The sequence below is a fragment of the Nothoprocta perdicaria genome, unplaced genomic scaffold, assembly GCF_003342845.1.
Source record: "Nothoprocta perdicaria isolate Ctin4 unplaced genomic scaffold, notPer1 scaffold_323, whole genome shotgun sequence".
NCBI lineage: Eukaryota > Metazoa > Chordata > Aves > Tinamiformes > Tinamidae > Nothoprocta > Nothoprocta perdicaria.
In genome coordinates, this window is record NW_020455559.1 from 366,741 (window position 1) to 389,725 (window position 22,985).

Genomic DNA, 22,985 nt, shown 5'->3' on the forward strand with positions numbered 1-22,985 from the left:
TTTTTTTTTTTTTTTGGTGCCCATGATTTCCCTTCCCGACAGAGCAACCTGAAAGGTAAAATCCCCCTTCCTAGCTCTCCTCCCTTCCTCAGGCCTCTGCGAGTGGCATATGGAGAAACTGAGGCCCAGCCTGGCCTTGGGGTGTGACTTCCCCCTCCACATTCTGCTCCTCAAGCCAGAGGTTCTTCCAGAGCAATCCGGCTCATCCCCTCTCTCCATGCTGGTGCGTCCCTTTGCCACCAGCTGCTCTGGACAGGCCCACGGACACTAGCGAATCTTTCTGGAGACAGGATCCCACAATAGGGACAAGCCTGGTTGTCCCCGCAGAGGGCGGCTTGGAGAGGTTGGAGCTGTCCAGTGCTGGTGGCAGGACCGAGCCCGGCCGTAGCGAGATGCCACCTGAGCGTGGGGACGGCTACACCGAAGTGCTGCCACTCAGCTCCTCTCCACTCGCTTGCTGCTCACGGGACCCCTGTGCCAACACAGAGCCCTGAGTCCTGAGCAGCTCACCACTGCTGGGGGGGACATAGGGATCTGTCCCAACAGGACCTGGGGGGCTTTAAGGAAGCTGTTTTCCCCACCCAGCCTTTGTCAAGCCAAGATGCTCCGTCAGGAGGAGCAGCCTGTGCACTCAGCTGGGTGTTTTGCTGGTAAAACCACCACTTTACCTCCTGCAGGGTCTTATTTTCCAGGCATGATGTGGCCAGAGGAGATCCTAGACCCTTAATTTTCAGGATGGCTCCTGGGAATGCCAAAAGTTGCGTAAGGGCATTTCACAAATTGTGGGGGAGCTGCTCCCTGCGCCCCCCACTCCAACTTCCCCCCATCCCACCGTCTCCGTCGGCTGGTCCCGCTGCCTGGATGGGGCCAGGCTGCAGTCCCCAGCTTGGGGAAGGCTCTGCCATCCCTGGGGCTCCGCATGGGCTTTCCATGACATCTAGCGGTCACCCAGGCAGGGACAGCTCCTCGCAGGGAGCCAAAACTCCTTCCTGGGATTTTCCCAGCTGGGTGCATGCAGGATGCTGCCCAACATGGTGCACCCCAGGGCTGCTGCAAGCTGCCACCCTCTCCGCTCCGGCAGCCCCCATGTCCCATCCCACCAGAGCAGAGCTCACCGGTGACACTGCCACCGAGCACGGCGAACAGCAGGGTGACGGGCAGCGCGCAGAGCTGGCAGAGCGCCTGGTAGGTGGCCGTCCTGCTGCCATCAGCAATGTGAGGGAAAGCCAGCTGCAGCCTGCACACCGAGGAGGGGACGTGTTTGGAGGGGACACATCCACAGGGTGGGCACCCTGGAAGGGTTTGCACGGAGTGTCCCCTATTGCAGCTGTCTCCAGTGTGGGTCCTGATCAGTGGGGACACTGGGGGCTCCAGCTGTGTGCACGGGGCCACCGTGTGATGCCACCGCGGGCTCCACTCACCTGTCCCCGTAAGCGTCAGCGGTCGCCAGCGCTGCGAGAAGCACCCCCAGCAAGGTGCCCAGGATTCCCGGCACGCTGTGCACGCCATGGATGCAGCGCGCATCCTGGATGCTCAGCTTGTGGAGTAGGGTGGGCTGTGGAGAGCGGAGGAGAGAGCCAGTACTCAGCAGATCTCCCTGCTGAGCGTTGGGCTTGCAAGGCTGGGTCAGCGGCAAGTCCCGTTTCTCCAGCAGAAACACAGCCCATGCCAAGCTCCAGTGCTGCAGGGCTCGTCTGACCCTGTGCCACGCTCCCAAGGTCACTCACTGCGAAGAATCTGGAGCTGAGCGGGGGTATCAGGCCAGCGAGGAATCCTGCGACGAGGGCCCCGAATGGAGCGAGCAGCATCTCCCCTGCCGTGCCCATCACGACCGCGCCAGCCACGGTGGCATCTTGGACCTGGCACTTTGGAAGACAGGACAGGCTCAGGGCAAGGGCTCTGCTGGCATTTGGGGACATGAGGGCTGAACGGGGAGGGGGACGGGACTTGTGACCCCAGGGTGGGTCTCAAGACCCCTGCACACAATCCACTGTCCCTCCTATCCCCTTGTCCACCCTGATGGATAGATGCTCACAGCCCCTACAGGAGAGTCTTGAGGTAGTGTGGACAACAAGGGTCGTGTCCCTAGGCCCTACCATGCATGGCGTGCCATCCTTGTGGAGGAGCGGGGACATGACGAAGGTGGCCAGGGTGCTGGCTGCCATCGCCACGTACGTGTTCAGCTCTGTCCAGGGCTCCACGCTGGCAGGGACCATAGCGGCTGAGACAAAGCCGGGCCAAAAGATCCACAGACAGACAGTTCCTGAAAGGAGAGAGGACAGGCAGGATGGGGAGCTGGGATCAGCTCTTCTTGCTTATGGCAGTGGCCGCAGATCGCAAGGATCTGGGCAGGTATTTGGGAAAATGTTTTCCTTCGTCGCAATTCCTACGTTGCTGGGTCTGCAGGATTCAGGGTCCATACCCGCTGCAGCAAGGACATCCGGAGAGTGTCCTGTGTCCTGTTGCTGCTCCCTCTTGCCCGCATGGTCCTGCCGCAAGATCCATGAAAGCGCCAAGCCAAAATAAGCTCCGAAGGTGTGGACGGTCAAGGAGCCCCCACCGTCGCTTACCTGGAGAGTACAGAAAACATCATGCTGGGAATTTTATATCAAGATGAGGCAGATCTCAACATAAAAAGGCTAGAAGAGATCCAGGATCACCTTTCAGGTGACCCTGGGGACGGGAACATACCCCTATCAGGTGGAGTAGGACATATTCGTTGGCACTAAACAGGGGAACTTCCAGCAGGGACATCAGCAGCAACTGGAGAGGGTTTCCCCAGCCCAGAAGAGCTCCTGTGGAGACCAGGACGGCTCCGGCACAGAAGACAGCACTGACCATGCTGGGAAGGGGATGGATAGAGGAAGGAAGTGTGGGGTGGGACCCAGAGGGACAGCGTGAGTATTTGTCCCAGTGATCCCCTTCCTGGTCAAAATAAAGGGAGAAACCAGTGTGTGAAGCCTAGATCTTGGGCCCGCTCTCCATTCCCATACCTCTGCGTTTCCATGTAAATCTTGCCGTTCTGGAAGGAGTAGAAAAACCCCTGGATGAGCAGGGCCCACTGGATGGCAAAGGCGGTGACAAGCAAGCAGGTGGCAGCGCTCTCCATTCTGTAGCGGCCGAGGAAGACCATGAGGAAGCCGAAGCCCATGAGGGTTTGGAGATGGACATTCCAGGAACCTGGTGCAGCAGAGGCAGCATAGAGGGGCTGGATGTGCAGAGGCTGGACTGCTTCAGGTCCCACTCAGTGGGATGGAAGAGCCTGAAGTGGTAGAGCAAGCCAGGCCAGGAGATGATGTCCCCATGAGTCACCTCTCGGGGTGGGGTGATGTGAGCCAGGGAAACTGGGAGAACCTGCCTGTTCAGCCCAGCTCTATGTGGGATTTTGCAGCAGTGCCAAAGCCCCACAGCTCCGTGGGGAGTTTGTCAGCCTCTGAAATGGCACAAGTGGCTGCTGGGCTTTGCAGGACACACCGTGGCCACCACGTGTGGCCACCACACACCGTGTCCTGTCACCACAGGGTGACTTCTACTATATTCTGGACCCCAGAATATCCCATATACTGGACCCTGGAGGTCCCACATTCCAGGTGTGGATTTGTCCAGGGAAGCAGACAAATTGCACCGAGGACTCAGCAGGATGCACAGGCACCCAGTCCCATCCAATGATTTTCTCCCCCTCCCAATTCCTTCTACTTTTTGCTCACCAACTTGGAAGCCGGCATGGGATAGGGATACTCACGCAGGTGGGATGACCCTGGTCCAGGGTTTCTCCTGCTGCTGCAGTTGAGCCGCGCGGAGCAGAGGCCAGGGCTGCCGTTTGGGCTGTACCGGACAAACACTGCGAAGAGGATGATGATGAGCATTTGGAGGAGGAAGCACATCCCGGAGACCTTGAGCCTCGAGGAGGGGGCATGTGGCGACATGCCGAATCCCGCGGTGGTCCCGGGCCCTGCCGGGAGCTGAAGGCTTTCCTGGGTCCCGCGGCCGGCGCTGGCTCCGCCTGTGCCCGCCGCCCGCCCCTGCTTCCCGCGCCGGGACGGCTGGGCGCTTCCGCACGCCGCTGCAGCCGGAAGAGCCCGCTCCGGCCTCCGCTGCCGGGGAACTCCGCTTGCTCCTTGTAAAACTCTGCTTTGGAGGGCTTAATCCTCCCACACCGCCAAGAAATGGCAAAAAAAAAGGGAGCGGATTTCCCCTAAATCTATTGCATGAATCTGTGGTGCCGTGCTGGGGTATCTCCTAAACATGGACCTTGTTCTGATAGGACCCCCATTGCCATGAGCTGGACCCGTCCCCATTTATCTGGAGGTCCCAAGAGGGTATCCAAGATCTGCATGGACAGGAGGAGAAGCTCAGCCTTGCAAAAGAGGGCACAGGACCAAGGCAGGGCTTTGTTTTCAAGCGAGGCTCTGCTTCCCCTGTGCCATCTTCACAGTTATTCCACCTCCTTTCTTTCCTTTGGCTTCCTCTGCTTTCGCAAATCCCCCCCAAAAAAAGTGAGGAAGCAAAAAACAAGCGAAATAAAACATTTGCTGGGCCAGTGCCTGGAGAAGTGTCTTTCCAAAGAGCGGGGCCAATTTGTGAGATCAGATAACTGAAAGGGAGACAGGGTCCCTGCGCCGGAGAAAGCGGGATGAGGAAGCGGGAGAGGCGCCGCGTGGGGATGAGTCACATTTGGACTAATCCGGGCCCTACTTTGGGCTGTAATTTGGTTAGGAGCCTCTCCTGGGGGAAAAAACAGCATGAAAATTCAGCACAGTCCAATTGTGTGGCTGTTTGGCAGCTGGCAGCATCCTCATACCATGCTCTGAGGTCCTGACCTTGATGCGTTTGGATTCAGAAGTCTGCAAAAATTTACAAAATCTGCACTGGCAATTTTGGGGCGGAATCCACTGTGTTTCTTCGTGCCACATCCCTACAGCTCTGACCAGAGCCCGGAGCAGTGCTGACATTTTCCCTGGCTTCTCCGGCTCGGCAGCGGGCAAATAAAGACGCGCTTGTTAGCAGGGCCTGCTCTGTTTTGCGGAGCAGAACAATAAAGAGAAAGACGCTCACAATGGGAAATTGTGCTTCCTCCTCTCCCCGCGTTCCTCAGGGAGGTGTTCGGGGGGAAAAAATAAGAAATAATGTAAAAAAAAAAAAAAAAAGGCGGGAATTGACGGTGCACGGCGCGGTGCTGGGGGAGAGAGGAGCCGAGGAGCCGGAGCAGGGCCGCGCGGCTGCCTCGGGAGGAGGCGACATCCGAGTCACCGCGGGCGCCTGTGGCCGACAGCTCCGGGTGCTGTGGATGGGACTGGTGGCCTGGCCGAGGACGTGGCCGTGGACGGTGAGCGGTGGCCGGGATGCGGCCGTGGTGCCACGGCGGGGTGGCAGCATGGCTTTGCTTGGGGACATCCCCGTGCAGCGGTGTCCCCGCAGCAGGGGCCAGCTCCAGGCAAGACGCCCCGATCCCTTTGCTTGTTCCCAGGCTCGTTCCTGCCTCCGTCTCTAAGGATGCAGCAGCTTCTCCTGCTCAGCTCACTGTGGCTCCTGGGGACCCCTCCAGGCGCAGCCATCTACCAGCACCCAACGGAGAGCCCAGGTAGGGAGGAAGGAGCCCATCCTGGTGGTGTCAGGGCTGCGGGAGGGAGGGATGCTGCAAAGCAACCAACATGCCAGGAGGGGACAGTAGGCCACTCGCTGGCCACCCAGGGGACCTAGGGGCTGAGCTTGCCATGTGCCACAGCCACCCCGCGCCTGCAGTACCTGCTGGAGCCCCTACACGCTGTGGTGCACACGTGGCGTGGTGCCACCGTCACGCTGCCCTGCGTGCTGCGCGCCCTGCCCAACGGCTACCGCGTGAGGTGGAGCAAGGTGGAGGCTGCCAGTTACCTGGAGAGCGTCATCGTTGTCACCAACGGGCTCGCGCAGAAGAGCTACGGGCCGCTGAGTCCCCGGGCGAGCCTGCGGCAGAGCCACCGCTACGACGCCTCGCTCACCATCGCCAACGTGGCGCTGGAGGACGAAGGGCGCTACCGCTGTCAGCTGCTCAACGGGCTGGAGGATGAGAGCGTCTCGCTCATGCTGCACCTCGAAGGTGAGGAGCAACGGTCTCCCAGGCTGAGCCTGGGACGCAGAGCATGGGGAGAGGCAGGACAGAGCTTGGTGGGTCCTGGTGGCTCCCAGTCCTTGGTGGGTCCCAGCTCCTAGCAGGTTCCAGTTCCTTGTGGGTGATGTCTCCCAGCTCCTGGTGGGTCCCAGTTCCTGATATCTCCCAGCCCTGATGCCTCTCAGATCCTGATGGCTCCTAGCTCCTGGTGGGTCCCAGCTCCTGATGGCTCCCAGCCCTGATGTCTCCCAGCTCCTGATGGCTCCCAGCTCCTGGTGGCTCCTAGTGCCACCTTGCTGGACACCAGCCTCCTCCTCAGCACCCTGGGATGTCATTAGCCAAATCCTCCTGGGGGAAGAGGCTCTCTGACACACTCCACCTCTGTCCCCCCACCCTAGGTGTTGTCTTTCCCTACCAGACCAGCACCGGGCGCTACCAGTTCAACTACCATGAGGCCAAGCGCGCGTGTGAGCAGCAGGACTCACGTCTGGCCACCTACCAGCAGCTCTACAAAGGTGTGGCCCTGCTCATCAAAGCGGTGCTCAAAACCCACCTCTCATCCCCAAAAAACCCCTCCCCAGCAGGAAAGGATCCTGGTGGCACCAGGAACCCCCATCCGTAACCCAACCTGCATGGTTTTGCCCCCACCCAGCCTGGACCGAGGGTCTGGACTGGTGCAACGCGGGCTGGGTGCTCGACGGCACCGTGCACTACCCCGTGATCAACGCGCGGGAGCCCTGCGGGGGCCGCACGCTGCTGCCGGGGCTGCGCTCCTACGGCGCGCGGGACAAGCAGCGGGACCGCTTCGACGCCTTCTGCTTCACCTCCGTCCTCAAAGGTAGGACCCGAGACCCGCCGGCGGCGCCCAAATGCGGGGGACCCCCGCAATGCACCGGGCTGGCTCTGATCCCCGGTGCCACCGCACGTGCCCACTCCCCCAGGCCACGTGTACTTCGTGCGCGGCCAGCTGAGCTTCGAGGAGGCCGCCCGTGCTTGCCGCAGCCGCGGGGCCGCCCTGGCCAAAGTGGGGCAGCTCTACTCGGCCTGGAAGTTCTCCCGGCTGGACCGCTGCGACGGGGGCTGGCTGGCCGACGGCAGCGTGCGCTACCCCATCGCCAGCCCGCGCCCGCGCTGCGGCGGCCTCCCGCAGCCCGGCGTGCGCAGCTTCGGCTTCCCCAACAAGGACCTGCGGACCTACGGCACCTACTGCTTCGTTGGGACGTAGGAGCGCCGGGAGAGGAGTCGGGAGGAGGGTCGGGATGAGCCTGCGGCGGGGATGGAGATGGGCGTTGTTTTAGGGTGGTTTCACGGGGTTTCTGCATTCTCCCGCTCTCAGGTGGCTTTTGGAGGCTCCCAGACCATTGGTGGGCTGGGATAAGGATCTGATGCGGACAGTACTATGTCCCCCACGTTCCCACGGGCTCTGGCACGTCCTTTCGCCTTCCCAATTAATAAAGTGATGGCAAAGACGCTTTCTCGCCTGGCTGTGATGGCCAGGCCTCTCACTCTGGGGAGTGCTTTGCCAAGGACTTTCTGTCCCGCTGGCCTCTTTGCTCCTGGGGAGCCTTATCAGTGTCCCTGGCTCAGCAGCGTGGGGATTTCTGCTGTTGACCTCTGGTGCTGCACAGAGCAGCTGGAAAAAGCCCCAGAGATGAGCACAGAGGTGCCAGCATCCCCTGGCAATGTGCCCCCCTAGCCCCTGTGTACACCGGGAACCACGTCCCAACCCTGCGCTTAACCGGTCCCCATTGCTCCTGGATGCTGGGATGTAGCAGAGGCTGCAGCTCCCTGTTATTTGCTTGCTTCATCCCGTCTCTTCCTCTCCAGGGCTGCCTCCAAATGATGCCACCACTCAGCCATGGGTTTATTGGCTTTAATATCAACAGCAGCCTGGGGGTTGGCCTAGGACAGCGGGGACACATGTGCTTGGAGCTGCCAGGACAGCAGCTCTTTCCTGCTTTCCCGGGATGCACAAATGTCCCCACATGGCCACATATTTACCCCACGTCCCCAGCATATGAGGAGCCGAGCATCCAAGGGTGACAGTGGCATCACCCTGCCCAGAGCTCCAGGGCTGGGTTTTGGCTCCGTTTCAACCGCAGGAACCAAGTGCAGAGGGAGGTTTCCCGCTGCTGAGTCTCTTGAGGGGGATCTTTAGTTATTAGAAAACCTTTATATAGGTAGAAAATGACCAAGAAGGCCCCAAAGGGGGAAGTCTCCCCACCGGTTTCAGTGCTGATGTCCTGGTTGCCACCTCTGTCCGCACCACGGCTGGTGGCTCCTGCCTGGATGACAGGCTCAGTCGTTGCGGATCTGAGTCAGGCCTTGAAGGGGACAACAAGAAGCAAAATTGCATGTCCAGGGAAATCAGACTCATTCCCAAGGTGGGAAAAGAGGGAGTTGAAGTCAGTACCGCCCCCAGCTTTGCCCCAAATTTGTCCTGAGTTGCACAGACTGGAGCAGGGATGTCCAAGGCTCCCGTGGCTATGGAGCAGTGCAAAATCGGGGGAAAATGGTGCAAAAATCAGGGGAAAACAGTGCTACGGGCTCACCGGGGAGGCAGAGCAGCTGGGGCTGTTCCCATGTCCCATCCTCCTGGCATCGGGCCACGGGCGAGCGGCGGCCGATGAAGCCCGGCCGGCAGCGGTAGCGTACGGTGGCGTTGATCTCGTAGTGCTGCTTCGCTTTGCCGAAGGGGCGGCCGTTGCTCACGGCCGGCGGGGAGCCGCATCGCACTGCGGGACAGCGTCGTCACCCAAAGCCCTCGCTTCGCCCCCAGCTCCCCCCCAAATGCCCACCCGAGGGGCATTTTCTGGGCAGCTGCCGCTCACCCAGGCCCATTTTGCACGTGTAGGAGAGGTGGTAGTTGCAGGGCACGTCGCTCCACTGGCCGCCGTCGTGCCAAACCATCACGACGCAGTTTTCCCCGGAGAGGAAATAGCTGTCGGGTTGCCCGGGGTGCCAGTTCTCGTAGAGCTTTGCAAAGGGGGCCAGGGCGTTATCACCCAAACCTCCCCCATGTGACCTCCCTCCCTCCGGTTTAATGCATCAAAAAGCAGCCCTGGGTGATTAGCCTGGTGTGTCATCACCCCACCTTATCTGCAGATAACGAGTGACTCATCCCATGGGATGTTTTCCGTGGGATGTGGAAGGATAAGGAGGTGCAGCCTGGTTTCTTCTCCTGGTGTGGGGGTGGGGGGGATGCTGAAGGGCCATCGCGGTGGGTTGGGGGTCCTGACTTACCAAAGGGCTCCCATCAGACCACTGGAAATCGCCCTCGATGGTCCGGTCGTTGAGGCCGATCCATTGGTATTCCCGGTACTGATCTGGGAGGGCTTGGTGGTTAGAGGAGGTGGGATGGGGTGCGGGGGTGTCTGCCAGAGGGGGATCGGGGGGAGTAGGGCCACTTATTCTGCCGTTTGGCTTCTTTGGCCAAGGAGGAGACGAGGGGAGCCCCAAGGGTGCATCCCCAAGGCAGGGTGATGGGCGGCGGGGCCGCTGGAGCCGGGGACCGCCAGGAGAGGGCAGCCTGTCCCCGCTGTCCCTGCATCTTCATCGAGGTCCCTGTCTGTCCCTCCTGTCCCTACCGGTCCCTGCGCCTGCTCAGAGGTCTTGCCTGTCCCTGAAGGCCCCTGCTTGTTCTCTGTCCCTACAGACTGTCCCTACAGGTCTTTTCTCTTCCTAGAGGTCCCTGCCTGTCCCAATGGGTCCTTGCATCTTCCTAGATGTCCCTACCTGTCCGTGCCTGGTCCTACCTCTCCCTGGAAGCCTATTCCTATCCCTGCTGTCTTTGCAAGTGCCTACCCAGTCCTGCCTGTCCCTGCCTCTCCTTACAGATCTGCGTGTCCTTTCTGTCCCGCAGGTCCCTTTGTCACCCTGGTCCTGCCTGTCCCTGAAGATCTCCGCTTGTCCCTGCCGTCCAACCTGTCCCTCTTCCCCCAGCAGGTCTCTGTTTCCTTGTGGAAATCCCTGCTCTCTCTACTTGTCCCTGCCCAGTCCTGCCTTTCCCTGGAGGTCCCTCCTGTCTCTGCTTGTCCTTGGAAGGCCCTGCCTGTCCCTGCAGGTCTCTACATGTCCCTGACTTGTTCTGCAGGTCCCTCCAAGTCCCTGCCTGTCCTTGCTTGTTCTCTCCCTGCAGGTGCCTGCTCCCTCCCTGCTTCTCACCTAGATCCCTCCAGGCACCTTTGTTTTCTGCACTGTCACTGCAGCTGCCTCCTGTCCTGCTCTTTCTCCTCTGCTCGCTGCTTCCTCTTCCACGCAAGCTTCCCCACGGCTCATTGCTTCGCTTTCAATTTGAGCTGGACGTGTCTAACTGCTATCAATCCACCAACTCATCCATGCAGCGATCCGTCTCCGTGCTCATCCACCCATCTCGAGATGCATCCACCCGCCTCCGCCGGAGCTGGGAGCGCAGGGCTTGCGGCACGTACCGTTAATGAAGTCCTGCTCTTCAGGGGTCAGGATGGTGGCCAGGTGGCCCCCGTAATGCCTGCACTGGCTCTCAGCATCCTCCCAGCTCCTCCGGGTGGAAAAATGCTTGTAGCAGGCGCCGTGGAAGCCGTCCCAGCCGGGGTTGCACTTGTATAGGGCTGAGTAGTGGCAGGGCACAAGGTTGGGGAGGAGAAAAGGGTCAAGGGACCCGAAAAGCAAAGTGTCACCTGCAGCCACCGCGTTTACACGGCACGGATGCGGCCAACGCGCTGAGGCCGCGCGCACTCACGTCGCTCGCAGGTGCTGCCGCCGTAACCGGGCAGGCACACGCAGCCCGCGCGCTCGCCGTCCTCACTGCACGTCCCTCCGTTGAGGCAGGGGTTGGGGACGCAGTCGTCACCTGCAAGGCACACGTGGTGAGCACCCCTGAGGGCAGCGGGGGACAGAGCTGGCCTTTCACAAAGACTGTCTGCAAAGCGCCTGGCTGCACGTGGTGGCTACTAGGTTCCTAATTTGGCTACTAGGTTGCTGCTTTGACCACTGAGCACTTGAAATCCCAGTGTGGAGGGGGAAGGACACGTGCACATGGCAGCATATCCAGGGATATGCTCCTGCTCCCAGATCTCACTGCCTGCCACATTTGTGGGAAGCGGTTGGCTCATCTCGCTGGGTTCAGAGCTGGCCAGCTCGGTGGCTTTGGCCACACATGCGCACGAAGGGACACAAGCTGCCCGGTGCATCAGCTCCCTTGGTCTGGGACAGCGCTGACAGAGGCCACTGGTGTCCTGCCGGAGCAGGGGGCTGCTGTGTCCCCAGAGTGGGACACAGCGTCCCCTCCCGCACCCCGGTGGCCAGGGACACAGCCTCAAGTGCCACAGCGAGACGCGCCCGCTGCCCTGCAGAGCCGCTGCCCAGAGCCCGTCACCCTTGGGACACAGCGTACCCGGAGCGCAGCGCGTGCCACCCCCCCGCCGCCCCCTTGCCACGAAGCGCCAAGTCCTTGTCACTAATCTAGCGGCTTCCGTGCAGTGGCCTTGGTGACGCTGCTGGCTCCGCCAAGGACATCGCCGCTGCTCCGCTTCACCCCGCCGCGTCCGTCTGCTGGCACCGGAGTGCCAGCGAGCCGGAGCGCCGAGACGCCGGAGCGCGGCTTATTTTAGGACCCCCCGCTGCCTCTGGCTTGGGCTTTGCCACGGGGCGCTTGCTTGCTTGCTTGGCGCCCTGATCACGGCAGGGTTTTAATTAAGCCACTAATAGCCCCCCTGCCAAGCTGCTTCCAAGCCGCAGCAGAGCCAGGAGCAGCTTGGCCTGGGGGCTGTTTTGGGAAGGGGGGATGCAGTCGTTCCCACCTTGGAGCGTGCCAGGGGGATGCTTGCAGGGGGGCTGCTTGCAAGGAGCTGCCCCTCAGCTCGGCAAGCTCCCGCCGATGCAAAACAGATGATTTCCTCTCAAAACGCAACCCCTCTACGTGGGAGAGTCTCCGGAGGCGGCGCGTGGCAGGGTGGGGGGAGAGGGGGTTAGTGCATCAGTAGGACTTGCGCAAGGACTCAGGGATGAGCTCGCCGAGGTGCTTGTTCTAGAAAGCTTTTAATTCCCTTTATTAGTACTGGTTAGTCCAAGTTGGGGGGGGTGGGGACTTCTTTTGATTTTTTTCCAGTGGTTTTTTTTTTTTGCTTTTTTGTTTTTCATGGAAACAGTCATTAAAAACACTTCACAGAAGTAGAAGAGGTTTAGGCGCATGCAGAGCTTGGAGCAATTTGTTTGACAAATATGCGCTTCCTCCGGACCTGAAACCTTCCCTCATCTGGCTGCAGCGACGGACGGACAGACAGACGGACACGAGGGGCAGGCGGCCGCTCTCCCTAGTGCCAAAGAGCCGCCAAAAGGGCCGCTCCGAGTGCCAGGGTGGCCCCGTCCCCGGGGCGGCCCGGAGGGCTCCCGCTGGCCCCACGGCTGGCTCGCTCCGTGGGGCGCCCGGGGGACAGCTCAGCCGTGGGGGTCCCCGCCGGCCTGGAGCCCCCTCCAGAGGGGCCCTGGCTGCGGGTCCCACCTGGTTCTCCAGGGAGGACTGCAAGGAAACCCTCTATGGTAGCCACGGAGGGAGTGGGCTGCCCTTCCTCCTCCTCCTCCTCTTCCTCCTCGTCCGCGGATGTGCCGGGCGAGGGGCTCCCGCCGCCGGCTTTGCCGTTTGTCCCGCCGGCCGTGGCCTCCACCCCGGCCGGGGACGGCCACGGGGCGCCCGACTGCTCCTCGCCGTCCTCCGGCGGCGAGGCCGTGGCTGCGCCGGGAGGCAGCGGCACAGTCGGCCCCTCGGATCCTCCGGCGCCGGGCGCCACCTCCCCGGAGAGCTCCGCATCCTCCGCGGGGCCCGGCCGGCCCGCGGGCAGCGTGCCTGGCTCCCCCGGGACATCCGTGGAGGCTGCAAAAGCCAAGCGGGTCAGCGGCGGCTCCGGGGTGTTCAGGAGAGCCTGGAGCGGCCCCTCGGCATCACCTGCAGCCCCTCGCTCTAGCGGAGGGGGTTCTGCAGATACATCCGTGGAGGATCCCATCTGGAGGAGCACGGAGAGGGTCTGTTCGGGGCTGGCTGCCTCCGTGGGCTGGATGTCAGCGCCGCCACTCTCTGCTGCTGCCAAGGAGCCTCGGGGCGATCCTGGCTCTGTCTCCAGCTCCTGCTCTGCAACAGGCAAGGTGGAAAAGCCGTGAGACGCTTCCCCTGGTGCCGGTGAGAGACCCCGCAGAGCGGACGGGACCGGCACCAGCAAAACCTCGGAGCAGGTTGGCTCCTTCCCCATCTGCAGCCACCCCCCTCTGGAGCAGCCAGCATGAGCAGGAATATCCCTCCCCCATTCCCAAAATACTCCCTCCCCGGCATTTTCCAACAGGGTGGCCACAGCGCCGAGCTGCAGCGTGATGTCCCACCCGCCCCATCAATCCAGTGTTCCCAGCAGCTGCCCGCTCAGCAGCAACGTCCTGGTGCCATGCGGAGCTCTGACCAGTGCTCCAACCTCCAGGCTCAGTCTTCTTGCCTCCTCTGTGGCCACTAGCCCCCTCTTTGCACATCCCAAATCCTGGACTCCCCTGGGATGAGGTGGGAAAGTCCTCAGCAGGTGCCTGGCATGACCATGCGTGGTGGTCCGCACCGGATTGGGATGCAGCATCCTTCCCAATGGCTCCCTATGGGAAACTGCTCCAGAGGCCAGCGGGTGCCTTGGCCCCAAACTGGGGTCGGGGGGTTTCCTCAGGTACCTCCAAATGCTCCCTGGGGTGACACGGTGGGGGGGACGGGGCCAATGGCCGCGTCCGCAGGGGCCGCGGTGGGGAAGGGGACGGCGTAAATGGCGCCGCGCGACTCGATCTCCACGTGCGCCCCGGGCAGCCGCAGCTCCTCCAGCTTGTCGGCCACGCTTACAATCCCGGGAAGGCCCTCGGGCTCTCGGGCTTTTCCTGAAGCCTCGGGGATTGAGTTTGTCCCTTCTGTGGGCAGAAAGAAAGTGGGATATTACTGCCTTGTCCCTGGGAAGAGGTGAGATGCTCCGGGTGCCAAAGCCTTGCAGCCTTCCCTAGGGATAGTGCTGGCACAGGGTTTGTTTTGGGGAGGGGGGTCTGGGTGTCCTCCATGAATTTTCTCCTGGGAAATGGGTCTCCATGGGGCCTTTCCAAAGGATGTTGGGAGGAGAGGCCGGGGCTCAGGGTGCCTCTGCATGGAGAGGGCACATCTAGGCACGCTGGAGCCAGAGAGAATGTGGATCCCTTGGCAGGAGCCCAGCCAAAGCCGGGGGGACGCACATGTCCCCTTCTGCTGGCAGAAGGGGAAACTGAGACAGAGAGCTGCGCAGTCCCTTCAGATCGTGTTAGGAAGCGGAATCGCTGGGATGGCACCTGTCCCCAGGGCATCCTGGCCACTCAGTTGCTGCAGCTACCCATGGTGGCTTTTCCCTGTCACCTTGGACCCCCCGCTGCCCCACCACAGCACTAGGAGCCACTTGAGCAATTTCGCGTCCTTTTTATCCTAATTTTGCTCCAAATGATCCTCGTGAGTTGCCCGGAGAGCCCCAGAGAGCCCTGGAGAGTTGGGAGCTGCACAGGGAGCCAAGCACGAGCCCAGCCAGCCGCTGGCAGCGCATGACGTGGCCCCGCTCTATCGCGATATGACAGTGCGCAGCCAGGCAGGTTATCGCGCCTCCGCTGCGATATGTTGCCTCCTGTTGAGCTCATGCAAGGCAGACCCTGTCCCAACACACGGCACCGCAAGCGTGCCACGCGCCTCCAACGCTGCGCCAGGACTGCGGCTCACGGAGCATGCCAGGAGCGCGCCAACCGTCGCAACAAGCAAGCGCAGCACAACCAAGAGCAGCGCTAAGCGCGCGGTGCAACAGCGGTGCACCCCACCCAGTCCAGACACCCCAACGACGACCCCGGGAGCATCCAGGTACCCTTTCCTTTACCTCGGAAGCAGTAGGCGTCGTATCTGCTGTCGGCGTCGGGGAAGCCGGTCTGGTTGCGGAAGAGGAAGATGCTCTTGACGCCCGGCAGGCTCCCGCCGCAGCGCTCGCGGGGGGTGACGATGGGGTAGCGCACGCTGCCGTCCGCCAGCCAGCCGGGGCTGCACGAGTCCAGCCCGCTGCTCCAGGCCGCATAGAGCTGCCCCGTGGTGGCCAGGGTGGCCCCGAGCGCGCGGCACCGCGCCGCCGCCTCGGCTAGCGTGAATTTATCCGGCGCCGTCTCCAAGAAGATCTCCCCTGCCGATGGGAGCGGGGAGGGAGCGTCAGAGGCAGCAAGTGCCCCGCGGTTGCGATTTTGGGGGCTGCAGCATCACCCGAGTCGTGAAGCAAAGCGGGTATTTAAACCCCGTGGCACGTGAGCCTCAAGAACGCCACACGGAGCGCGTCACGTCAGGCTCACCCGCCAGGTCCTGCGCGTAGCAGTAGACATCGTACATGTCCTGCGGGTCCACGACGCCGTAGTTGCGCACACCGGGGACGCCGTTCATGTCCCCGTAGCAGGGCTCGCGCGGTGTGTGAATGGGGTACCTGGGGGGCACAAGGGGCGGCTGGTGGCTGCAAGCCCCCCCGCGGCGCTGGCCGAGCGGGGGTCCCCGCGCACTGCCCACCTCACAGTCTGGTCGGCCAGCCAGCCGGCGTCGCACTGCTCATAGCCGCTGCGGTACGCGGCGTACAGCTGCTCCGGGGTGGCGATGCTGGCGCCCAGGCGGGCGCAGGCGGCGCGCGCCTCGGCGAAGGTGTAGGCGTAGCGCGCCGAGCCCTCGCGGTAGTGAAACACCACCCCTGCGGGGCGGCGGGGTGCTGCTCCGATGCACGCTCGCTGCCCATAGCACCCACCAAGGCCCCACACGCCCCTTGTACCCATCAGGGTCTGGCCAGCCCTTGCAGCCGTGAAGGTTCCAATCACTCTTTTGCACCCTCCAGGGTCCAATCACCCCTTTTCCCCCACAAAGGGTCCAGCCGCTTCTTTGCATCCATAAAGGATCCAATCTTGCACCCTCGAAGGGTCCAACCACCCCCTTGCACCTTACAAGGCTCTGACCACCCTTTTGCACCTAAGAAGGGTCCACCCGTTGCACCAGTCACGACCCAGCTGCCCCCTTGCACCCACGAAACATCCAATCACTCCTTTGCACCCCCAAAAGATGCAGCCACCCCTCTGCACCCACAAAACATCCACTCCTTGCACCCCTAGGATGCAGCTGCCTTTTGGCACCCACTCGCGAGGGGTCCAGCTCCCCCTTTGCCCCCACCAGCCTCCGACAACCCCTTTGCCACCCTGAAAGCTCCGGCCACTGCAGGGTCTGGCTGCCACCGCCACCCCAAGGCCAACGGAGCCGCTACCTTTGACCTTGAGGTGCAGGACATCGTGGCCGTCCTCGATGCCGTGCTGCACGCGGCACCGGTAGATGCCCGAGTCGTTGGGGCGCAGCTCGGTGAGCAGCAGCGAGGCGTTGGTGTCGTGGCGCGGGAAGGCGGGCAGCGAGGCGCGCCGCCGGTACGGCTCGCTCACCTTCACGCGCTGGCCCCGCGCCACCAGGATCTCCCGCTCGCGGCCCTCGGCCACGAAGCTCCACTTGACGCGCGGCGTGCCCAGCGCCGCGCGGCGCCTGCTGCTGTCCCCTGGCCACACGTAGGTGACGAAACACGGGATGGTCACCTCGCCTGCCAGCACGGCGTGCAGGGCCGGGTGTCGTGGGATGGACACCTGCAGCGCCTTGGTGTCCTCTGGGTGGCGGGAGGAAAGGGACAGTGAGCAGACATGTGTCATCCCCCTCAGGATGTCCCCAAGTCCCCAGGGAGCCCTTACCTGCGCTGTCCCCAGGGGTAAAGGGGTCCTGTGCAACCGCGGGGACGAAGGCGCAGACCAGCAGCAGCACGAGGGACGAGGCCATCCCGGGTCCTGCAAGGAGGGGACAGCCCCGCCGGGCTACACTCAGCCTCCAAAACCCCTTTCAAAGGGACGCATCCCCTCTCCGTGCCCAAGGGCTGCAAGGAGACAGAGTGATGCCTGATGCAAGAAGCCCATTTGGAGGAAACTGGAGTAAAACAGCGCATGTGGATCAGACCCAAGGAGATGTGTCACTGCACTGCAACAAGGCTCTATTTTTTATTTAATTGTTGGGGTTTTAGTGAGCCTGGATGCCAGAGCCGCTGGCTTGGGGAGTGTACTGTGAGCGTGTGGGCGCTCGTGTGCATGCACACACGGGCGTGCACTAACGCATGCATGCATGGGTGCATGGGTGTCCCGGTGCATGCATGGGCTTGCTTTGCCGTCCACACTGCCCCTGCGCAAAGCACTGGAGCCAGGGAAGGACCGGCACGGGATGGCTCCTTGTTGCCATTCCGCTCACGGCAGAGGCTCCCTGCTCGCGGGCTGGGAAAAGCTGGACCCAGGCGCTGGCACCATCAGCGCACGCTCCACACAGGGCCTTTTCCTGCCTGGGGAGAGTGTCAGGGCTCCCCTGCTCCCCAAAACAAGGAGGCGGTGGGTCCTGTCTTGGATGGTCTCTGAGCTCCACGTGCTGCATCTATCCCAGCAGCTGTGGGAGTAGGTCTGGCTTGCACAGCTCCTAGCACCCAGCACCATGGATATACAGCACCCAGCACCTAGCACTGTGGATATACAGCGCCCAGCATTGTGCATGTATAGCACCCAGCACCTAGCATCATAGATATACAGCACCCAGCACTGTGCTTGTACAGCTCGTAGCACCCAGCATCGTGCACATACAGCACCCAGCATCATGGAGAGACAGCACCCAACACCCAACACCATGCACATACAGCACCCACCACTATGAATATACAGCACACAGCCCCCAGCACTGTGCATGCATAACCCCCAGCACCCAGTACAGTGCACGTACAGCACCCAGCACTGTGCATGTACAGCACCGAGCACCATGCACATACAGCACCCAGCACCATGCACTTATAGCACCCAGCACCATGCACTTATAGCACCCAGCACCCAGCACCATGCACCTGTAGCCCCCAGCACCCAGAACTGTGCATGTACAGCACCCAGCACCGTGCACATACAGCACCAAGCACCGTGCATGTACAGCACCCATCACCATGCACCTATAGCCCCCAGCACCCAGCACCGTGCATGTACAGCACCCAGCACCGTGCACATACAGCACCCAGCACCCAGCACCTATAGCCCCCAGCACCCAGCACCATGCACATACACCACCCAGCACCATGCATCTGTAGCCCCCAGCACCGTGCATGTACAGCACCCAGCACCGCGCACATACAGCACCCTGCACCATGCACCTATAGCCCCCAGCACTCAGCACCACGCATCTATAGCCCCCAGCACCCAGCACCATGCACATACACCACCCAGCACCATGCACCTATAGCACCCAGCACCGTGCACATACAGCTCCGAGCACCACACACATATAGCCCCCGCATGTATAGACCCCAGCACCAAGCACCATGAACCTACAACCCCTAGCACAGCGCACACAGAGCACGGGGCACACAGAGCCGCCGGGACGGAGCCGGCAGCAGCTCTCGCCCTGCCCACATCATTGGAATTCCGTCTCGCTGCTCCGGCAGGGACAAAGCGCTCCTGCGCGGAGCCGTGGCCGGGGGCCAGCTTGGGGGCTGGATGGCAGCCCCGGCCCTGCTCGCCTTTTGTCCCCGTCACCTTTTCTTCCCGTTCCCAAGGCATTGGTGAGGAGCGAGGCGAGGGAGTGGGGCCAGGCAAGCCGAGGACGCCGGGGCCCCCCCAGCCACAGGCTTCCCTCTGAATCCCATCTCCCAGCCCCTGGTTAGGGGTGAATGGAAAATTTCCAGTCCCTGGAGGGGGAAAACTGGGGGCAAGCACAGTGAATAAGTGGGGAAAGGGACACAGGCACTCAGTGTAGATTCTCCAGTGGCTCGTAACAGGGTTGAGCCCCCAACGTTCCAGCCGATGGGGCTCTCCCCTCCTCAGCTGCCTAAACCTGGGGACACTTTATCATCTCTGAGCCCTCGCCTGGAGCCAGAGCCCGGATTGAGGAAGAGGCTGCAGCAGCGGGGAGTGGTGGGGAGGATGCGCCTCGTCCCCCTCCACGTGACGGTGGCTCATGCCGGCCGCCAAGGTGCCCTGCCAGCCCGCAGCGAGTGGCGCGGAGGGGGAGGACAGGGGACGAGGCCAGCGGCTTTCCAGGGACGCGGAGCTGCAGGGTGAGTCAGCAGCCGCGGCGGCAGCGCCTGGCCCCGCTCCAGGCAGCAGGCGAGCTGCCTTCCCGGGACAAAACGGCCCCTTTTCCCCCCACCAAGCCACGGGCACACTTGGATTTGCACCTGGCTGCGTGCGGGATTGAGCCGGCATCTCCAGACCAAACCCTCCCTGCGAAACGCGCTGCAATTCCAAGAAAAGACTATTCACTTTTTATCATTGGAAGTGGTGATGGAGGGGAGGCAGGGGGCGGGGAACCATCCGTGCATCTGGATGCAGCGGATGCAGGGATGGGATGGAGCAGCAGAGGAGGGGGCAGCCTCTTGGCAGAGGGAGCTGGCAGGGCTTAAAAGCCCGGAAGCAGCTGGGGGAAAGGGGACGGGAAGAGGGGGGTCCCTCCGGTGGGGGGGGGTCCCTCCGGCCGCTGGAGCTTCCCGAGCTATCGGCAGCAAGGAGAAAGGGGGTCCTTGTTGCAGCCGGGTAGGAGGGGTGATGGGCTCGAGGGGGCTGGGAGGGCCCAGGCGTCCTGGCCCCGGCATCCTCCGGCTCACTGCGCTGGCACGCAAGGAAAACCAAGGTGAAATGTTTCCCAGCGGAGCGGCTGGGAGCGCCGGCTCGTGGCTCTGGCATCAGCCCTCAGGGAGGGAGCAGAAAGTGCCGGGATGGCAGAGGGAGAGGACATCGCTGATGGGGAAACTGAGGCACGAGCTGGGGAAAAAGGTGGCACTTGGTGCCTGGAGGATGTCCCTTGGCACCAGCGGCACATCCCGTTCCCTCCAGCATGGGAAGCCTCCAGACGGGCACCTCCTCAGTGCTGCATCCTGCCCCCTCTCCAAGGAAGAACCCAGCTCTGCCCCCAGTTTGCCCAGTCTAAACCCGTTTTCCCAGACCGACATCTTCAGGGGGTCCCCTTAAGTGCAGGACCTTGATGTTCATCTCCCTAGAGCTGGGATAAACCCAGACTTAACAAGAAAGCTGCGGCATGCAAATATCCTGGGGTCAAAGTGGGTCTTTCCCAGCCCTACGGCATCCATATGGAGAAGCAACAGGTGCTGGATTTCATCTGGGCTTTCCATGGCCCACTCTGGACCAGGGGGGCCATGGCCCACCATGGCCCCCCTGGATGGTCCAGGGTATCCCCGTAATGGAAAAGGGAGCAGCTCCCAGGCTCGGGATGCTCCAGAGCAACATCCTGGAGCCAAACACTCTGGGAAGTGGAGGGCAGCACAGGGACCCCAAATCCCCCCCAGATGCATCTTTCTTTCTCCCCTCCTCTTCCCACAATGTCCCGTGCCTCAGTTTCCCTCTCTTGGTGCCAGCACTAGGGAATTCTGCAGGATGGAGAGGGTCTCCCACTAGCCCTGTGCCCCCCCCAGTCCCTCAGTAAAAATATTAGCTATATTTCTCACAGGCTAAAATCTCTTTTTCTGCCTAAATTAGAAAGAAAATTCTGATTTCCCCACTGAAACCAACCCTTCAACACAGCAGAGCTGACTTGTATTAAAATATATATATATATATAATATATATAAAAATACTTGCAGATGCAGAAGGTTGCTGGGCTGCCGGGCCCTGGGGGGACCCACTGGTGCCAAGGACAAACCTCCCGCTCCGGCATTCTCTACCGCGGGTCCCTCCCGGAGGGGACAAGCGGGATCGACCTCCCATCCCTGTCCCAGCCTTTTCCCGGCAATAATGAGGAACAGCCCAAAGGAGACCTTCAAACGAGCAGCCTTGACCCTCCCTCCGGCAGCAGCATCCCTTCCCGGGGCGGGGGGCCCTGCTCGCATCCCACCTCTCTCTGGCGTTCCCGGCGCTGGCGGGAGAGCAACTTTGCGGGCGCAGGGCGAGCCGGCGGGGGCCGCGGGCGCGCGGCGCCGCAGCGCCCAGCCGCAGCTCCGGAGGGAAAGCGCAGGCACGGGATGCGCCGGGCGGCGGGACGGCAGCGGGGCTGGGAGCGAGCTGCGCTGGGCATAAGTGCAGGCGCTGGGAAAAGAGGAGAGCGCCGTGTGCGTCCACGGCCGCGCCGCCTTTTTTTTTTTTTTTTTTTCCTTCTTTTTTTTTTTTTTTCCACTCCTCCTTTTATACTTTCTTCCTTCCCCTAATTAAAGAGAGAGAAAAAAATTACTACCGTGCTGGCAAGTGGTTGGTCCCTCCCCTTCCCTCCCTCCCGGCAGCTGCCAGGAGGCAGCGCAGGATCCCAAGCAGGGAGCAGAGGATGCTCCAGCCAGGCAGATGCAGCTTGGAAGGCGAGTGAGGGCTCCAGGTACCGGAGCATCCTCACGGCTCGGGGCTACAGGATGGGCTCTTGGTAGCCAGGAGGGTTTTGTCATGCACGGAGGTGATGGAAGGGATGCTGCAGGACGAGGTGGGTCCCTGTGAGCTGCTCCAGCTGGCACCCACCGCCCACTTTGGAGATGGGCATGCCAAAATTCAGCCCAATTCCAGCAGTGCTCCAGTTATACAGAGGCAATGTAGCCTCACAGCACATGAAAACCCATGGGAGCATCCTGGCCTGTGCTGCAGCCCACTCCCGCTTTCCCAAGGGGAATCATCGGGGAAGATGCTCAAAGCCACATTGGGCTCACACTTTCCCCCACAAGCGACTCCTTTTCCCTGGCATGGTCAGGGAACCACTGGTCACCCAGGGAAATAATTAACGGCTGCTTGCAAGCTGGAACCTCATCCCGAAAATCTTAGAGCGCCGGCATTGCAGCCGCTCCTCGGCTGGTGAATCACATCCGCTGCCGGGAATGCTTGTGGCAAAGTCCTGGAGCCTGGGGAAGAGCCGAACTGCAAGCTCAGCAAGGAGGCACGAGCCATAATTGAGACCAAGTGTTCCCGCAAGCGCTCCATCCCAATCCCCTCTTGGATTTCCTGGGAACTTTGCACCATGGCCATTGGTGGGAGAGAGCTCCTGGAGACCCTTGGGGGTGAAGAGGAGCTGTCAGTGAAGGGTGGCGGTAGGAACACAACCCTTATCAGACATCAGAGAATCCACAGGTGCCCTCCCCTTCCCCCGTTCCCGCAGGCTGTGGCAAACAGCTGCATCACTGCCTTTCACTGTGCCGTGAAAGGAGCCCCATGGCCCAGCTGGCCTCCCTCCTCCTCCTCCTCCTCCTCCTCCTGCTTGCCCTGGATCCTGCTCACGGCCACGTAAGCAGCGCCCGCCGTGCGACCTCGTGCCAAGCTCCCTGGCACCAAACCAGCCCCCAGATGCCACATGTCCCACATGCCCGGGGCTCAAAGCAGCAATTCCCAGTTTCCCTGCATCCCATCGGGATCCAGGAAAAGCGAGGCCTGAGGGGAGGGGGTGCACAGACATTCCTGTCCCGGAAGGTCCCTGCAGGAGTACATGGGCATCCCTAGGGAGTTCTGACCCCCGTCATCCCAGACATCCCATCTCAGGGAGCTCCCAACCTCCACTATCCCGGACATCCCATCCTGGGGGACTCCTGACTCCACAAGGACACGGACATCCCCAGCTCCAGGGGTTCCCATACCCCAGAATCCAGGACAGGCCCATCCTAGGGGTTCCTGTCCCCAGCATCCTGCAGGAGCACACAGACTCCTCAAGAGCTCCTGACCCCTGGCATCCTGGACATCCTAATTCTGGAGACTCCTAAATACCAGTATTCCATCTGGGATTCCATTCATTCCATTGGGAATACACATGGACATCCCCAGCCCTGGGGACTCCCAAACCCCATCACCCTGGGCCACCCCATCCCAGGGGACTCATGACCCCAGTCACGAGTGTCTCCTGCAGAAACACATGGAC

The 22,985-nt window shown here is 61.7% G+C and overlaps 3 protein-coding genes across 3 annotated transcripts; 1 reads left to right on the forward strand and 2 right to left on the reverse strand.

The window, feature by feature from the left end:
• Positions 1 to 415: 415 nt before the first annotated feature.
• LOC112950629 (ammonium transporter Rh type B-like) lies at positions 416 to 3,926 on the reverse strand. The gene is made up of 10 exons (XM_026043229.1): positions 3,743 to 3,926; positions 2,994 to 3,180; positions 2,692 to 2,842; positions 2,423 to 2,570; positions 2,097 to 2,263; positions 1,728 to 1,865; positions 1,422 to 1,555; positions 1,116 to 1,237; positions 669 to 742; positions 416 to 472 (listed from the first exon to the last, which is right to left on the reverse strand). The coding sequence occupies exons 1-10, from the start codon at positions 3,924 to 3,926 to the stop codon at positions 416 to 418; spliced, it is 1,362 nt and encodes a 453-aa protein (XP_025899014.1).
• A 1,278-nt stretch (positions 3,927 to 5,204) lies between these two features.
• HAPLN2 (hyaluronan and proteoglycan link protein 2) lies at positions 5,205 to 7,444 on the forward strand. The gene is made up of 6 exons (XM_026043185.1): positions 5,205 to 5,326; positions 5,468 to 5,581; positions 5,726 to 6,076; positions 6,487 to 6,603; positions 6,741 to 6,926; positions 7,030 to 7,444. Exons 2-6 carry the CDS (start codon positions 5,494 to 5,496, stop codon positions 7,311 to 7,313), a joined length of 1,026 nt encoding a protein of 341 aa, XP_025898970.1. The 5' UTR covers positions 5,205 to 5,326; positions 5,468 to 5,493; the 3' UTR covers positions 7,314 to 7,444.
• Positions 7,445 to 8,342: 898 nt separating this feature from the next.
• Positions 8,343 to 21,042, reverse strand: BCAN (brevican). The gene is made up of 15 exons (XM_026043230.1): positions 21,000 to 21,042; positions 16,832 to 16,924; positions 16,366 to 16,749; positions 15,630 to 15,804; positions 15,422 to 15,549; positions 14,965 to 15,258; positions 13,766 to 13,993; positions 13,011 to 13,193; positions 12,570 to 12,938; positions 10,809 to 10,919; positions 10,519 to 10,677; positions 9,332 to 9,414; positions 8,920 to 9,064; positions 8,641 to 8,823; positions 8,343 to 8,412 (listed from the first exon to the last, which is right to left on the reverse strand). Exons 2-15 carry the CDS (start codon positions 16,914 to 16,916, stop codon positions 8,387 to 8,389), a joined length of 2,553 nt encoding a protein of 850 aa, XP_025899015.1. The 5' UTR covers positions 16,917 to 16,924; positions 21,000 to 21,042; the 3' UTR covers positions 8,343 to 8,386.
• Between the last annotated feature and the right edge of the window lie 1,943 nt (positions 21,043 to 22,985).